At 36.2% G+C, this 19417-nt stretch overlaps 1 protein-coding gene across 4 annotated transcripts; it reads left to right on the top strand.

The window, feature by feature from the left end:
* The first annotated feature begins 2269 nt into the window (after positions 1-2269).
* LOC144962659 (membrane progestin receptor beta-like) lies at positions 2270-17464 on the top strand. 4 transcript variants are annotated; one of them, XR_013643507.1, is made up of 8 exons: positions 2270-2411; positions 8083-8200; positions 9743-9930; positions 10993-11122; positions 12411-12565; positions 14367-14497; positions 15735-16287; positions 16454-17464. XR_013643507.1 is itself a non-coding variant. In XM_078895772.1 (7 exons), the coding sequence occupies exons 2-7, from the start codon at positions 8084-8086 to the stop codon at positions 16160-16162; spliced, it is 1149 nt and encodes a 382-aa protein (XP_078751898.1). In that variant the 5' UTR covers positions 2311-2411; position 8083; the 3' UTR covers positions 16163-17464. The 4 variants fall into 4 exon arrangements, 2 of the variants coding, with proteins under 2 accessions (XP_078751898.1, XP_078751897.1); XR_013643506.1 differs by lacking the exon at positions 2270-2411 and adding an exon at positions 6448-6620; XM_078895772.1 differs by having other exon boundaries at positions 2311-2411; positions 15735-17464.
* Positions 17465-19417: the final 1953 nt, after the last annotated feature.

Raw genomic sequence — 19417 nt, 5'->3', positions numbered from 1 at the left:
TAATGATGCAGCAACACTGTCTTTAAACTGCTCATATTTCTCTTCTATATCTGTTAGTTCTCCAAGCACTTCAAACTTGTTTCTTACTGATAGTTCAAATTTTTCTTGTATCTTCTGTTCCTCCCGGAGAATGTCTAGTTGGTATTTAGGTTTAGCCTTTGCTCTTTTGCAGATTTTCAATTTAACTCGTATGGGGCATAGCACAGGTATATGATCGCTGTTACAGTCAGCCCCCGGCATAGATTTGGCATACAAAACCGAGTTTCGGAAACGTTTGCTGATGAGTATGTAATCTATTTGGTTTCTCACTCCATCTCCAGGACTTTTCCATGTCCACTTCCTTCTATTGTGGTTTGTTGACCAAGTATTTGTGATTGTCAGATCATGTTGACGGCACCATTGAATAAGACGATCACCTCTGTCATTTTTGTCTCCCAGACCATGTGGGCCCACAATATCTTCTATTCTTTCTCGGCCCACCTTGGCATTAAAATCGCCCATGATGAGTTTTATGTCTGAAGACTTAAACTGATGCATTGCTTTATCTATTTGTTGATAGAAATTTTCCACTTCTTCATCATCGTGACTGGTGGTTGGGGCGTATATTTGTAAAATATCAAAATCAAAAGGTTTTGCTTGTAGTTTGATTGCCATTACTCTGTCTGATATGGGCCAGAATCCTTTGACTGCTCGCGCCGTTTTATTATCTAGTATAATTCCAACTCCCCTTTGGTGTTCTCCTCCTCCTGAGTATATAATTTTACAGTCATCATAATTAAGTTCTCCTGCTCCTTTCCATCTAACTTCTGATAATCCTAAAACATTGATATTCAATCTCTTCATTTCCATAACTACATTTGCTAATTTTCCTTTCTGGTACAGACTTCTTACATTCCATGTTGCTGTTCGTAATGTTTGGTGGTGCACAGTAGCTGGATGACGGTCGAGAGTCACCTGTTCACCTGCATGACTATCTCTACCGGACGAGGCTGTAATCGAGTTGCTCGAAAAACATCCATTGACGTCGTTGACTAGATTCGCTTGGACGGACATCATGACGATCTTGGGATGATACGTCAGTGGTTTCCCGTTGCCTTCTGACGGATTTTTATCTGGTTTACTCCATAGCCTTTTGACCTCCCGGTCATAACCCACAAGGCAGTGGGAGCATTTGGCAGGTTTTAAGGCGCCTCCCATTCACCTTGATAGTCCCTTCATAGAGTATATGAGGCATTTTGTATGTGTAGCTGTGCTGCCAGACTACCCAACCTCACTCTCCACGACTATCGCCAGTTGGTCCGCGGCTTTACAGCTAACCTATAGATCAGGATCTGTAGGCCGTTCCACGATCCGCCACCTGTGGACGCGCTGGGTTGGGGATGGTCGCCCCAGCTGTACCCAGTCGTCCATTACAACAATGTTAATTAATTAAATCAAGCCCATAATCACGTTCAGGTTTCAGACCTTGCAAATGATAATAATATGTTCACGTCGGTATTTTTAAAAAGAATATACAAATATATAAATGTGTAAAAGGCTGGGGGGGGGGGGGGGGGGGGGGGGGCTAAGTGTCCGCCTGGTTAAGGCATTGCACTGTGGTGCTGAAGGTCCCGGATTCGAGCCCCGCTTCAGGCACTTTGTTTGTTTTTTCCCTTGAGCAAGATTATGAACCCCCAATTTGCTCACTTGGACAACATGGGTGATTCCTGTTGACATCAAACATCTTGTTTGATGAAATATCTATATTCCTTCACGGAATACCTAGGCGACGATATCTTATGGTGTCGTTGCGGAAGGGCATAATTATTATTATTTTTTTTTTTAATGTGTACAACTGCACTGTCTTTCGTATCGATAACCTTTCAAATCTTTCATTCAAGAGAAGAAAAAAAAAGTATTACAAAGTTCTACTCCAATAATCAGAGTGTGATATGATAACTAAATGAAATCCAATAGCCCCGGGAAGACAATAATTAATTCGAAAGGATTTTAAATACGAAGACACATGACGCCCCCCCCCCCCCCCCCCCTCACACAAACACACGCACAGCGTACAGACACGCATAAGCACACACGAACACACACACACACACACATATATATAAACCCACAACGAACACACAGATACTACGCATTCATACACATATTATTTTACTCAATTCACCCCGGGTATCGTATGGGATTATAATTCATTTTATTATCGCTGTGTGTATGTGTCTAGGTGTGTGTGTGTGTGTGTGTGTGTGTGTGTGTGTGTGTGTGTGTTTTCGAACATTGACGTTTTACTCGTGAATGACACGCCTCGATCGCGACTTTAACTTTAGTCTGAAACTAATTCGATTGAGTGTAGTGAACTAAGACTAAGAAGGAATTTCATTGCAGTTCAACGCCGGTAACAGTGTTAAAATAAGGTGACAAGTTATTGACTATGATAACTGTGTGTTAATTAGTTGCCAGTTTGTATTAATAGACATCCTTAACCATATAAAACTGCCGCATCTGGAAACACTCGTAAATTATTTTAAAAATTGGCCAGAAAACTGGTCCTTCAAATATCGATCGATTTAAAAGACCCTCATCTTGGCAAACACTCTTAAACCTGGGACTTCACGATATCTTCCATAAAGTTCAAAATTTGAGAGTTTTTGCCAAGATGAGGGCCATATAAATCGATCTATATTTGAAGGACAAGCTTTATGGCCAAAGTTCTAAATACGTTTTTCCAGAGTACGGTAATTAACTGGTTAACCAACACAATGCTAATGTTTAATTAATTTTTAAAAAGCAGTTTTCAGTTGAGTAAAAACCGGTGCTTTTTAAAAAAATTATTTTGGTTTAAGTTTAAGCCTAGTGAGTATCTACACGTCTGTTTAAGCCTTGATAATCATTTGCGTGGACCGAGCCGAAGGTTTTACATAACTGACTCGTCCTTATTAAATTTACAGAAAATTTTTAGAGTTTATCGAGGTAAGCTTATTTAAAAAAAAAAGATTTGGGAATTTATGTGTTTCTGATAATAGCCTCGATATACTGCCGTACTATTAAAAAAAGCAACATTTATTTATAAAATTTTGAACAGAAAACTCGTCCTTCAAAAATATCAATGGATTTCAATGACCTTCATAATTTTTTCAAACTCTCTGCGAAACCTTACCCCCTCCTCCACACACACACACACACACACATACACACACACACACACACACACACACACAAAGCAAACCAACAGAAAACCAGAACACAAAAAAAAGAAAAAAAAAGGAATCAAACCAAAAAACAAAACAAAAAACAACAACCCCCCCCCAAAAAAAAAAAAAAAAAGAAAAAAAAAAAAAACAGCAACAAAAAAACAACAACAAACATCAACACAATGATGTTTATCAGAGATAATTCATAAGAAGTGCTCGGTGAAACAAAAATAGTGTGGCCCACCTGATTTGTTGGTGCATCAAGGGTCGGGTATAGATTTCATTTCGAATGTGGGACAATGAATAATATTATTATTCCAAACTCATTTCTATGCGTATCAAAAAATGAATGTTACAAAATGCAAATCGAGCAGGTCTCCTGTGTACCATGACAGGCTCTCTACTTCAACATGAAACATCTTGAAATGTTTCCAAACAGTAGTCGATGGTCATCGAGCTCTTACACACTGTTGGTGTTAGTACACGATGGTGATGGCATATTTAACAAGTGGTCAGACAAATGCTTTGTATGCATTTTCTTCAGATTTGTTGATTTGATTTGACCTGCACATTTTGTGGGTTTCTTTGATAGAATTCCAAATGACTTGTTGACTTTTGCATCGATCTCTGTTGTCCGTTAAATCATCTTAGGTGACAAGTTCCACAATATATATATATATGTATATATATATATATATATATATATTATATATATATATATATATATATATATATATATATATATATATATATATATATATATATATGTAGGTATATATATTGTAGGATCATATCCGGGGAAAAGTATCAACACAATGCGATTCTAATGCAAGATTTTACACACTATCGTATGTACTAAAACCATGATTTATTCCCAAACCATTAGTTATTTCTCGTTTAAAAAATAATAAAATGCATATAAAATCAAATTTTAAAAAATGTGAGCTTTTATATAGATAGCGCGATATCCACTTAATGTGCTCAAAGCGCTTTACAAGGGGTCCCTGACCAACAACAACGCCATGTCTCCTTCTACGTGTTATGTGTTGCTGTTGGTCAGGGACACTTGGTAAAGCGCTTTGAGGACGTACGAGACATGACGCGTGATATGCAATAATGTTCCTTTTTTTGTGACAAAGACAACGATATTAACGACCAGGTTCTTATTTTAGACCTGAGTACGGTGAGAGAATGTGAGTAAAGAGCCTTTTCCAAGGACTCAATTATGCGCCGAGTGAGGCTTGAACTCAGGACCTTCCGATCCGAAAACGAGTGTCATACAACTAGACCACATAGCCGCACAATACATATTATTTTATATAACATCAAAGTTACCAAATGTCACTTACAATAGGACATGAAATCAACAGCAATGTATTCGTTTGACGTTTTATCGGTTCACACATTCTGAATGTAAGATGAAACACCGTCCTCTTGTTGGCGGACTCCACGCCTTTCCCTTGTCTTCCCTCCACGCGCCACCGATCCCCTTCAGCTAGTGTGTTTGGGTAATTTATTTTGGAAGGTCGTAAAGGGACTTGTTCATCATCTGGGTGTTTCAGCTGCACATAAGGTTGACACAGAAGCTCGTCAACAATCACACCGCCACCTTGGTCTTTGACATCTGTCCCCGGCCCCTGCGTTGACCTCCGATCGGTACATCTCGAAGGAGTTGCCCGAAAGATAGAGAAACGCAAAGAGTCTTCTGAGGAAGCTGGCGGGATCAACTTGGGGTGCTTGTCAAGGGCTCCTATGGGCGTCCGCCTTGGCACTGTGATATTCCGTCGCGGAATATTGCGCTCCAGTGTGGGGTAGAAGCAAGAACGCTGAGAAGGTTTATGTGAAACGTCGCAAGCCCATGCATATGGCATATAGTATCGGGAACGCTGGAAACAACGCATAGAGAATGGAGCCCGATATTGGCAGCAATCCAGCCCCCCGATGTCCGGAGGGAGACGATTACAAACTGGTTTAATAAGATCAAAGAGAGAGGGAATTGAGATACCCCTCTCAAGCACACAATGGACGATGCCCCCGTTTCGAGCCGAACTAATTCCAGACAACCTTTGTACGTAGATTCCCTGACTTTGGATAGAGCTGCATATACGAGGTGGAAGTCGGTGGGGACACTACTCGAAACTGGGGGAGAAGTTGCCAGGCTTTACCACCAACAAGAGGAGACATTGGGTGGAAGCCAATCGGCTTCGGTCGAGAACTTGCTTAACAGCACGTTCACCACATCAGTGGGGACTTGCCACTTGTCCAACATGTACCCGTTGTGGTAACGAGCCCGAAACCGCAGAGCATCTTGAACGGTTGAACGGTGCGTTGTGACGGTGTACGGTGCGGTACGGAATTTGCATCCTGGGTCGATCGCCATAACATAGTAGTGTGAGCACCATTAGAAGCTGCTGCCTCTCGACCCGTCGTGTTACGCCACGGTGTCCTTCTCCAGCAGCGACATAATAAAGATGTCCATTTTGTCCTGCTGGTGTCATCCATAGACATCTATAGAGTAATAAGATGTCCTAGTCTCCAGCCAATGGTCTCCCTCTCTTCCTTGCTCCCTGTGGGGTCAATCTGAGGGCGATCCCTAGCGTCTGAGTTCATCCGGAGGACATAGCCAGTCCACTTCCATCCTCTTTTCTTCACGAGGAGAGATACAAGCTAGATATTTATAAGTTACCAAATGAATCAAGTCTGGATTACAACGAACACAGATAATAAGCATCACCCACTGCAACAAGCCATCAGGAAACTGTTGAAGAAACGTACAATTTGTAGTACAAATCAAGTCGACAAAGCTGGAGTGAACATGCATACAAAGGATTTTGAATATTATTCTGCCAACACTATATGAAACTGTCTCACACGATCTCTCATTGATGAAATAAAAATGGACACAGGACAGCTATCTGACAAGTTTGCAATAGGACCGAATGACATCAGATATTATAGAATAAACAAATACACAAAATCATTTCTTTTAACTGTACAACTACAAAGGGGTGAGTTAAGTTTGAGTCTCCTACAGTGGAGAAGACAGAAAGTTATATTATCGATGCTGCATTTAATAAGAAATTACTTAGACATTAAAACACATTTTCGAAGACAGTTATGAACATAGATTTTTTTAATCCCTACAAAAACTGTAATAAATAATTTTCTTTCGAAAGACGAAAAGTTCCTTCAGCTGCTAGAATTTTATTTTTAGAAAGTTGCGAAAAAAGGACCATAGATTTGCTTCCGGTGTGTACTTGGAGACCGAAAGTAGTACACAAAATAAGCAGACTAATGTCAGCGGTTTCGGCAACTGTCTCTACTGAACTGGGATGAATTTGATATTTGAAAGCACACTGTGATGTAATTTAACAGCGTATTATTATATCCCTGTACCATTACCACGGTAGTCACTAACCACCCCACCCAAACGTAAGTGTAAGTGTAATGATGCGATGGCACAAAAAAAAATGTCACTCTAAACTCTCAGTGTCGCAGTTCATCCATCCCACCCAGAAACCCAGATCAATATTTATAATTAAAACGGATAAATCCTGCATTAATTAATGATTATTAGTAATCTACTGCATCAAGATGGTATTATCTTTAAGTGAACCAGGTGTCGAGTTGTGTATTGTAGATAGTAGAGATACTAACTATCTTAGTCTATCTCGTCTCGTCTACACTTTTTTTCAAATACGAGAAGGTGGCGTTTTTATACGTTGGAGGTGTACTAAAACGCACCGTTTTTATGCACCTCCGTTGGCGGTGATGGTAAATTAATGAAAATGTTGCTGCATACGTCTATGAGGTTTAAATAGTTTTAGATTGTAGTTAGCCTTAGCACGCTGCTTAGTGATTACCTATGTACGTTTATACAATGATAATAAATTACAGAATAATAACAGTAATTTAAAAAATCAAAAGTAAAAAGAGACATGGCACACAAATACTGATCTCAAATAAATAAACAATTTTAGAAAATTAAAATCGAAGTTTTTTAAAAACATAAAAGTTTTTGAAAAAAAAAAACAAAAACAAACAAAAAAAAAAAAAAAAAAAAAAAAAAAAAAAAAAAAAAAAACAAAAAAAAAAAAAAATGATGTCTTTCTCAATAAAGTAAACTTTTTTTTTTTTTAAATATGTCTACAATGGGAATTGAGCCAAGTACTTTCAAGGCTAGAGTCTGACAGCTTGTCCACTGGGCTACCTAGACACCTGACTGTTCATCATATTTAATAAGGTCTTTCTAAAACATTATTTTTCCGATCAATGCAATTTCTATTTTCTAGTTTTATATAATTGCGATTTTTAAAATTATTATTATTTTTATATAAATTTATTAACAAAAACATCCTACAGATGTCACAATATAACTTTCACCGTGTCCAAATACAGAAACACAATATCGCTGATGAAATTGGGTGGGATGCGCATGCGTGACGGAGGTGTATAAAAACGGTCCGTTCAGATACACCGTCAACGGAGGTGCATAAAAACACTGCGATACGAAAATTGCGAAAATTTTAGAAAACTAGATATTTTTGACAAGCCACTGTTTTCCTTATATTAATTGTATTTCCTTGTATGATTCAAGAAATATTTATATACACTGTCATGATCTATAAACAATGTTCAATTTTACTCATGAAATGGATTACACTTTATTTGTGGAAGTTACAAATTTTTTGCCTCCTAAACTACAATTTCTGATTCTTGAGGTTGGCATCTCCTTGTTAGTCAGAAAGTGCTCACACAAAGCATGGAAAAAAAATTGGGTGTATAGGACCTTTAGGGTGGGGAAGTGATCACTGTGCAAACCTTAAATCTCTTGGTCGTACTTGTATAATATTCTTTTGCCGTTTACCTTTTTCTTTGTCTCTTAATTGTCCAGCATGAAGCCCACAGTTGTGAAGGCAGCCATGCCACTCTTGTTCCATGAACCGTACGTAGAGACAGGATTCCGTCCCATCCATCAACCATGGAGCAAATATTTCCTCAGCATATTCCAGGTATGAAGAAAAAATATATTTAATTAGGTTTTTCTAAAAATATTACAAGAGATTTTTGTGGTTTACTTGATTTATGTTTTTAGGGATTTTTACGGCACTCATACTTGGTCCTGCAGTCACGAGTTAACGCTCATCTCAACTCGACTAACCCCCCACCATCCATGAATGTGTTAGGCAACATTAACATTTCAACCTTTTACTTCACCCTTTAACCAAAAAAAAAAAAAATTCATTAATTATAACGAACGATACAGAAGCAGTAAATGACAATGCCTTTCTGCTGCGACTACCACTAAACATAAGTTTAATAATAAACCTAACAAATAAATTTGTTACTAATTAAGAGGGTCATTAGATAGGATGGCCTGGGCCTAAAAAAAAAAAAAAAGAAAAAAAAAAAGCTCATCTCAACTCGTTTTTTTTCCAAACACCATCCGAATTTTGTATTCTGTGCCCGAGAATATACAAAAAATAAATGTCCAAATTGAATTTGTCAGAGAAATCAATAAAATCAAAATAAAAGTCTGGGCACGTCCATTTTGTTCTCACCATACACACAGTTGCGATTATCTTTGATGAACAGAGTTGGGAATAATGATAAGACTTGCGACAGTGGTTAACTTATAACATCGTAATTCTGCAGATATATAAAATCAAGTCACAAGAAATTTAAGTCAAATCATCTCAAGTTTCTTGAAACTTTTTTATTTGATAAATAAAAGGAGCTTTAAAACTATAAAATAATTGTCGTTTTGAATTTTGGTAAAAACATTATGAAATGAAATTGGTATTAAAGTGATAGATGCTATTGAAGCATAATTAACAGTATTTGAGTGAATAAAGTGAAGAACAGACCTTTTTAGTAATGCATCCAGAGTCCTCTATCCAGCGAAAGGTGAGGTTCAATTAGAAGTGTTTATTATTATTATTAGAAGTGTTTATTATTATTATTATTATTATTATTATTATTATTATTATTATTATTATTATTATTATTATTATTATTATTAATTATTATTATTATTGTTTAACTTTTCCTGTAGGATATTCTTACACAATCAGATAATAATTCCATCTTTCATTGTCAACAGCTGTTGTATTAATTTTGTCCAAATAAGGCAATTGTAATTTATGTACCATTTATATACCTGAAAAATTAAACCCCCCAAAAAAAGAACAAAAAAAGTAGTCCTGTAGACAGATTTTTCCCCCCAGTTTCTGTAACCTTAAACACAGGGTCCCTTAGTAGCTCAGTTGGAAAAGGATCTTTACACACATTCTCTCTCGCTATACTCATATGTAAAATGAGTACCCGTCTCTGTCAGAAAAAAGATTGAAATATCACCTAACAGGCTTCACGTCTTGTCTGAAATGTTAAGTGTTACTTTTGGCTTGGGACCCCTTGTAAAGCGATTTAAGCATGTTTAATGGATATTGCGCTGTTGATGCTGTCACTTAGGTACATTACTCACAACATTCCACCAGCCAGATGTATTGTACCAACACACAAATTATGTGTAACCTTGACCGTTTCTTCTTCAGTGGCACAACGAGGTGATGAACATCTGGACCCATCTCCTGGCTCTTTTCATGGTGTTGATTCGGGCAAGCTATTGGTGCACTGAGTTTGACGTCTTGTTTGATCCGTACATGTGGCCTTTGGGGGTGGCGTTTGTCACCATGATTGCTCTTTACTCTTGTAGTGCTTTTGCACATTGTTTCCACAACAGGTAAATTGATTTTACATTCTCTCTCAGTCTATCTCACTCTCTCTCTCTCTCTCTCTCTCTCTCTCTCTCTCTCTCTCTCTCTCTCTCTCTCTCTCTCTCTCTCTCTCTCTCTCTCTCTCTTATATATATATATATATATATATATATATTATATATTATATATATATATTATATATATATATATTATTATATTTATATATCCATCATTCACTCTCTCCACCCCCTTTTAATGTAAATGGTGCTGCTGGAAGCTCGAAGAAATAAATAACTATGTGAAATTGAATGTAAGCTTCAATTTAATATACAAAAACAGATAAAACAGATTAAAACCCGGAACGTCCATTTTGTTTTCGTATATTTAAATTGAAGCTTACATTCAATTTCACATTGTTATTTACACCCCCTTTTCAAGAAATTAAAATATAATTATCATACAATAAAATAAATCAATTAAAAAAAATTCCTTGTGCATCATTAAATAAGTTTGTACCAGGCATAAGAATACTGAGGGTCTGAAATTAACACCTTATTCAATATTACATTATTTTGGTCAAAAAACAGGAATATTCTTTTTTTTTTTTGGGCCAGTCTTAATATTTTGGATTGGCCCTTAAATGACCTTTATATTTTGACTTATTGAAAAGAATTGTGTTTTTCCCTACCACTAGAGACAATGAGTTATACAGGGTATGCTCATATGAAACTATTTTCTCTATTCCAGTTTTCAATAACCGTCAACTGTCGTGACGTCACTTCCCTCATAATGGCACATAGTAACTTAGCAACTGAATCTAAACTATCGGAACAATGGCAGGTGTCCATATGAAATACTTCTCAAACGAGCATAAATGTGTGTCCAGAGGAGAAAAACATCATAAATCGGATCATGTTTTGACTTTTTAACATTCTGATCACATGACACGTGAAAACGGTCTCGCCAGCATGGAGAATAAAAAGTACTGATTTTCTTTGTTTAGAACCAAGCAGCTCATTGCTGGGCGACGTGACACATCAGACTATTGAATCCTATTGATAATATAATATTTATAATTTATTCTACAGATCAGAACTTGCCCACTTTGTTTGTTTTATGATAGATTACTGTGGCATTGGTCTCTATGGGTTCGGTAGCACCATGTTACATTACTGGTATTGCTCTCACGAGTATTTTATTGGATCGTACTTCAATCAGGTGAGGTTAGGATGATTTTTAAAACAATCTTTTTAGCAAAATATGTACTTTGGACTTTGTCAGCTTTTGATTTTTCTTTACAGCGCTTGACTCCATCTTGTTTACTCACTCAATCCTAGAGATTTATGCTACTTTTCAAAACTGGAAAAAAATGTATAAAAAATGAGCATGTACATAGATAGTTTTATTCAAGTCCCATTAAAATGTAATAATTAAAACTATTAGCTTTGATACTATGCCTATAATTTGTCTCAGAAAATTGTAATAAATAGGCATGGGATAAATGTAACCCAGGTAAACTACGGATATAGTCGGTGTTAGGGTTGAGTGAGTTAATAAATAGGTATTCACAAGGTTTGAAAATCTGTTCATTTCTGACTTTCTGGGCAGGATCCTTTGACCTCCCGTGGTTAGGTCCTTTGATCTCCAGTGGTGGGGTCCTTTGACCTCCCATGGTGGGGGTCCTTTGACCTCCTGTGGTGGGGTCCTTTGACCTCCCGTGGTGGGCAAGAGGTCATTTACTGTGTCTTCTATCCTCATTATCTGTTTTCCAACTTTCTTTCTGTCTTTGTCTTGCAATTGGATCACTTGGTTTTGTCCTGAGCCTTGTGGAATTCCTTGGCGGAGGAGGAAACAGTCAAATATTTAGTTATAGTTTTGGGAGATGATATATTTTTATACTTGTAAATCATCTCTCTGTTATTTATTGATATATTTTTTTTGTTTTGAATATATAATGATTTGTAAACATTTGAGTATTCCCACTATTGGGATCCTCTGCTTGTGTGTGGATAATGCTTTCAGGTAATATCAAACTAAGAATAATTTAATAAAAATAATATCATATACTTATATAGCGCCCATTAATCCACTGAAAAGTGCTCTATGGCGCTTAATAATTACTCGTACTATATCAACTAGCATAGACACATAGACGCGTACACACAAACACCCATAGACTCAAACCCACATATGGAAACATCTCCGCATACACATCATTCATGTCAGCGTGGTTCAGTGGTATGGTCTTTGCTTCGTACCCAAAAGGTACTGAGTTCGATCACCTGCCGCTGTGCTGTGTGGCCTTGAGCAATTCACCTTGTCCTAGCTCAATTTGCGACGCTGCGCTGCGACTGATGCCTGGGTTATTCCACATCTTCCCTTGAACTAGACTCTAGAAAAAAATTTAGCCCCTATGGGATGAATAAAGGGAATTTTATTTTTTATTATTTTATTAATGCCTGTCGGTATTGACATTAGATTCCTAACCATATATTTTTTCCAACAGATGGCCATTCCCATCGGAGCGTTTCTTGGAGTATTCACCTGCTACTGTTGCTCCCTGTCAAAAGTCAAGTACAAACGTCCCTATCCATTCGAGAGACGCCTTTGGCAGATGGGCTCGGTGGCCAGCATCTACACCTGGCTAACAATTCCCATTTTGTAAGAATTTATTCCTTATACTTCATTAAAAATTTTTTTTAGTCTAGTAGTCATTCCGAGCCATTACACCCACGGAGCCGGAGTTTATCCCGATTTCTATAGTGAGAAACGGATGAAAGCAATTGCTTGCTACTCTTTGGATAGGACACTAGATATTTGGAAAATATGTAAATATTGTGAAAAATCACTAATGCTGTCAAATCTGTTTAATTTGCTTTTTTTATTTATAATTTTTAAGATTCATGTTTCGTGTTGAGCATTTCATGATTATGTCTTAAGATCTCAATTTTTTTGTCACTATAGCTGCACAATGCATGGGAAAAGATTAAAACTTTGTATGAATTTTAAAGAAGAAGAAAAGAAAGTAGCCCTTCAGGTCTATTATACCCATGGAGCCGGAAATTATCCCGGACAATAGCAATTGCTTGCTATTCTTTGGACAGGATGCTAGTCTATCATAAAGTACTTTCCACCAGATCTAACAGACCCAGCTACCCGACCCCTGCTATGTGGACAGGGGGTCAGAAAAAATCTCGACTGCACCGCGGATCGATCTCATTCCTTTTGTGTGTGAAGCGAGTGCTCTATCAACTGAGCTATTGGGGTCCCCTTGAATTTTAAAACATTATCTTATTCACCTTTGTCAACCTGAGTGTCAGGATGCTTCAGGCCTGCCGCTGTTTTACCATTTGTGATTTGGCTGAGAAAACCCGGGAAGATGTGGCAAGCTTCGATTAGAGATATAAGCCTAAATTGAAGATAAAGTGTTTCCCATAGCAACAAATTTTATTCAGAAAAAAATTCATAACTTGGGTTCTAATAGACGTAGAAAGAAAATTTTAAGTGGTAAATGATCAGAAAAAGGTGGTCTACACCACTATATATATCACTCAATTTATTAAATTTGCGCATCTTTTCCGGATTTTCTCAGCCAGCCACACATTTTTTCCCCTTTTCGTATCTTATTTCCCGTTGTCAGCTTGAGTGTCAGGATGTTTCAGGCCTGCCGCTGTTATACCATTTTTTCTCCTTTCCGTATCTTATTTCCTGTTGTCAGCTTGAGTGTCAGGATGTTTCAGGCCTGCCTCTGTTATACCATTTTTTCCCCTTTCCTATCTTATTTCCAGTTGTTAACTTGAGTGTCAGGATGCTTCAGGCCTGCTTCTGTTATACCATTTTTTCCCCTTTCCGTATCTTATTTCCTGTTGTCAACTTGAGCGTCAGGATGCTTCAGGCCTGCTTCTGTTATACCATTTTGTCCCCTTTCCGTCATCGATGACAGCTAAGACATTGTAATAGAGGCACCATTCACATTTCATTTGTCTATTTATTTATTTATTTAATTATTCATGTGGCTTGGTGGCTCAGCATCAAGCAATGTTATGCATGGTCAGTGGCTGATTGGGTGACAGTGTTCGTGGAAAATTCTGTGCCCAATATTGTGTCCCACTTGACACCCACAGTCAACTGAGATGTGAATTAATTAGTCCTTGGGTGCTGGTAGGCAGTGCCAGATACTGTATGTGTTTGTACAAAAATGATGCCAAACTGATGACTGGGACTGTATGAAATGGAAATATGGTTCTATTTGGCCTGCTGAGGGATTAAATGAAACTGTGTGTGAAGAGCATTGAGCATGGTAAATCTGTGGAAATGCTCTTTATATTTATGGTCCTATTTGATTGATTGAATGATTGATTGATTGATTGATTGATTGATAGATGTATTTAATTAAATAATTAATTGGTTTATTTATTCGTATATTTGTTTCTTATATGATAAAAATAATTCCATTCACCAGAGTGAAAATTGGACTTTATGTCGTTGAAGGCAAATGGGAGGCAAGTTTTGGGGATCACTTAACACAAACTGCTTGGTTTGTTATCGGTGGATTTTTCTTTGGCTCTGACATTCCACAAAGATATTTTCCAGGTAAACGGATAGGCCAATGCATGATATGTTGTCACATAATGATTAGAGGCACGCTAGATATGGAAATCTTATGATTATAATAATAATAATAATAATAATAATAATGATAAGCATAATAATAATAATAAAGATAATAATAATGATAATAATAATAATGATAATAATAATAATAATAATAATGATAATAATAATAATAATAATAATAATAATAATAATAATAATAATAATATATAATAATAATAATAATAATAACAATAATAATAATATTGATAATAATAATAATAATAATAATAATAATACTAATAATAATAATAATAATAATAATATTAATGATAATAATCATCATCATCATCATCATCATCATAATAATAATAATAGTAATAATAATAATAATAATAATAATAATAATAATAATAATAATAATAATAATAATAATAGTAATAATAATAATAATAATAATAATAATAATAATAATAATAATAATAATAATAATAATAATAATAATAATAATAATAATAATAATATATTAATAATAATAGTAATAATAATAATAATAATAATAATAATAATAATAATAATAATAATAATAATAATAATAATAATAATAATAATAATGATAATACAAAGCTTTTATATCGTGCTTTTCATCACTGTATGATGCTCAATGCACGTTACAAATAAATATACAAAATTTACATATATAAAACGTATACCACAATGATGTCAATAGCAGCAGTGTATGTTATAGGCATGTCTTGTTGGTCAGCACCGAACACTCCCCATTGTGTAGTAAGCATTCACAACAGGAATCACCCGTGTTGCCCGGAGTGCGCAAATTTGGGATTTGGGGTTAATTATCTCGCCCACCATGGAAAAAAATTGAAAGTGCATGAGCAGGGCTCGTACCTGGCACTTTTTGGGTCACGGTGCAATGCCTTGTCATCTCAGCCACCTTGCGCTCCCCTTTTATAGTATACACTCATAACAGGAATCACCCATGCTATCCAAAGTGAGCAAATTGGGGGTTGATAATCATGTCCTGGGAAAAAAATGAAAGTTTCTGAATTGGGGCTCGAACCTGGTACCTTTCAGGTTGCAGTGCAATGCCTTAACCACTCAGCCATCCCCTCTTCTCCCATTTTATAATAAGCACTCATAAAAATATAAATCATTGTGAATCTTAATTTCTTTTTTATGTTTTTTTCATCATGCCATATAATATTTGTTTTTGTTTTAGGAAAGTTTGATGTTGTTGGCCATGGTCACCAGTTGTTTCACATTTGTATCATGATGACGACCAGCAAGCAAATGGACGGTGTGTACTTTGATATTCAGGATGGAATAGACGAACTCCGCCAGACTCCGGCACCCACGTGGCTGGGAACCTGGGGATGGCTACTCTTTGTCATGACAGGAAGTGCCTTTATCATCTTCAATTTTTACAAATCCATAGCGGCAAAATTGCTTACCGTTGATATGAAAAGCGGCTGTTGTAACGGGCACGGCAATAGTGAAAAGGAATATGATTCACCCCCGATAAATTCAAACGGACACGTGAAATTTTCTGATGTTAACGGACATCTCAAGAATGGGAAGAATGGTGTCAATGAGGCGTTGAAGCAACGCAGGGACTGGAAATCCGGAGATCAAAATGGAAGCTTATGATGCCTGTATCTTGATTAGTATATCCATGATGTTGCTAAAATCGTCTTTCTTTTGCTAGGGTGGCTTCAAATTGCATATTATTATTATGGTAGAGAATTGTCTCACATCTCGGTGAGCTAATAGGAGTTTCATACAATGAACAGGCAAAGATCGGAAAAATAAAAAATGTGTATGAAACAGTGCCAGACAAAGCAAAGAACAGGAGGTCTGAGGTTTGATCCCCCGTCAAGGAATTTTGGTTTTTTGGGTGTGGTTTAAAAAAAAAATGTTTTTCTTTCTTGCTTTGTCCAGCACTGTTTCATACACACTTTTTCAGATGTTTTTTTTTTTTTGACACTGCTGCCTGCTCATTAGTTTGCCACTATGATTACTGACAGGCACCTCACTGAAAATGCCAAAACCTTGTTCTTTTCTTCACAAAAGTAAATCTGCTCCTGGCTCATGTTTATTAGAGAACTTTTCTCTCTTTCAAGGAATCGAAGAATTTAGCTGCTTTTATCCAGGAAAATTATTTGAATCTACCGAGATGGGGGGACAGTGCTCTACCTGTACTGGTTTTAATTTCCTTTATTTATATATTAAATGTTGCTATGACGGCTTTCACAAATTTCAAGTACACAAAATATGTAGCTCTCAAATTGTTTTCCGAGTGTGTATATTACATAATTTTTAAAAAAAGTTGTAATCACTTGAAATTTCTCATTGATTGTTGGTATTAAAACTCTCAATAAGTTTGTCGTTCTTTTCCTTCTGCAACTCATATTTGCTTCTGTGATTATTTATATACACTTTCATGTCAAGTTTTTAAAACCAGTAATTTGTAAGAAAAGTTGCTGAGTATCTTATGAGAGATATATGAACTGTATCTTCATGAATATGAGAGTGGTACATGTTTTTCACAAACTGATGTCTATCTTTAACCAGTTATTCTCCTTGATTATGAGGGTAGGGGGGGGGGGGGAGTCCCAAAATATCAGTTGGCAGAGCACTCATTTCACACACAAAGGGACTAAGTCCAATATTGAATGATATTGAGATATTTTTTTTTTGAACCCCCTGTCCACTCATCAGCGATTGGATAGCTGGTTCTGTTAGATCTAGTGGAAAGTAGTAGTACTCTGCGATAGACTAGCGACCTATCCAAATAGTAGCCAGCAATTGTTAATGTCCATTTCATGGTATCTTCATGGGCCTAATGGCTCTGAAGTGACTACGAAAGTCAACAGGATTAATGCCAGCTCTATGAGCCACAAGACTCTGTAAAACTACAATAAACATGGCCCAATTGTGAAACAAATAAAAGGTAATTTTGATCTGACAATCATCGACATGGCATAAATGTTTGATTTGAATTTAAGTAATAATTAAAAAAAAAAAGAGATATGTATCACTCTTACATTTGTGGAGATATTAACCAAGAAAAAAAACCCCTTAACACTTACGCTTGAATTTACTATTTTTTAAACTGACAATGGTGGTCACTACTATTAATAGAACATGTAAAACTGCTCCGCTGGTTCGGACAAGCATAAAATGTGTTATGAAAAAAACAAAACTATTTGCCTTCGTCAATGCGTTATTCTCTGTGTAGCAGATTATTTTGTGATTTGTTTTGTCCTAAAGTTAAACTTTGGTGCAATTGTAGACCTTTCCCTTCAATACCTTCAACATATTGATGAAAATAGTGTAATATTTATGACGACAACTCAAAAACTATATTTTTAACCATTTATATTCTAGATTCTTTGAATGTTTTCAACACATTTTACCAGTTGATTGCCAAACTCTGGAAAGACGCAATATTAAAAAATTTGGAGAAAAAACTTGTCCTTCAAATATTGCTCCATTTAAATAACCTTCATCTTTGCCAAAAATTTCTCAGGTTTGAAAGTTTTTGTGAAGACGAGGGCCATTTAAATCGCTCAATATTTGAAGGACGGGTTTTATGTTAAAATACTTATGTGACTATATGGTCTTGTGGTATAACACTCACTTTCAGATCAGACAATCTTGGGTTAGAGCCTTTTTCACCCATAGTTGAGCCCTTGGAAAAGGCTCTTTACTCACATTCTCTCACCGTACTCAGGTGTAAATTGAGTTAAACTGAGCAAATTGAGATAACAGTGTTGTCTCTGTCAGAAAATAGAAATATCGTCTAACAGGCATTATGTCTCGTTTTATATGTTAAGTGTTGCTGTTGATCAGGGACCCATTGTAAAGCACTTTGAGCACGTTTAGTGGATATTGCGCTTTATAAAAGCTCAATTTCACATGTTTTTCCAGAGTACAGCTGTCAACTGGTCAATCTGTTTCGAGTGAATGTTATATTTACTGGCTTGCGCACAACTTTTCACCGATAATTTGTATATTTAGGAAATGAAAATATATAATTGATTGTTATCACCTATGCCTTATTTCTCGAAGCATTACCTGACTGTTTTGCCATTTCATTGCCAGTACTGTTTATATAATATGTTACAGTGAATGACATAATCAGTCGGAAGGTGAAAAGGTTTGAACTGAGATATTGCCATGTTTAGTTAGAAGGTCAATTTTTATCAAAAATGAGTTCTTGTCGTAAATGATTAAATCAACCCTTTTTGTACATCTTAGGGAAATATAAAAGCTCAAATTTACTTCTAAATATTTTTTACAGCTAGTCAAGTTGAAAAAGTATGAAATTTGAGAAAAGTTCCTGGATATCTTTCCCATACATCTGACCATAACTTCATGAAAAACATCCGATTTACTTCACATATAGATTAAAATGCTCCGGTGAGCATATTCTTTCAGATAATGCAAAATGCATATCCAAAATTTTCACATTCCGACTGATTATGTCATACACTGACACAAATTTTTGGCAATCAAACATGCCAAAGAAGCAAGCCACCATAATCGGCTATGTGGTCTTGTAGTATGACACTCGCTTTCGGATCGAAAGGTCCTGGGTTTGAGCCTTGCTCGGCGCATAGTTGAAATCCTTGGAAAAGGCTCTTTACTCACATTCTCTCATCGTATTCAGGTGTATAATGAGTAACTGGCCGTTAACAGCGTTGTCTCTGTCCGAAAAATTGTAATATCGCCTAACAGGCGTCATGTCTCGTCCTACATGTTAAATGTTGCTGTTGACCAGGGACCCCTTGTAAAGCGCTTTGAGCACATTTAGTGGATATTGCACTATATAAAAGCTCATTTATTATTATTATTGTTATTATTATTATTATTATTATTATTATTATTATTATTATTATT

The sequence above is a fragment of the Berghia stephanieae genome, chromosome 1 (genome assembly GCF_034508935.2).
Source record: "Berghia stephanieae isolate SIO BIC M18660-M18661 chromosome 1, UCSD_Bste_1.3, whole genome shotgun sequence".
NCBI classification, from domain to species: domain Eukaryota; kingdom Metazoa; phylum Mollusca; class Gastropoda; order Nudibranchia; family Aeolidiidae; genus Berghia; species Berghia stephanieae.
This window is presented reverse-complemented; position numbering and strand designations above follow the sequence as displayed.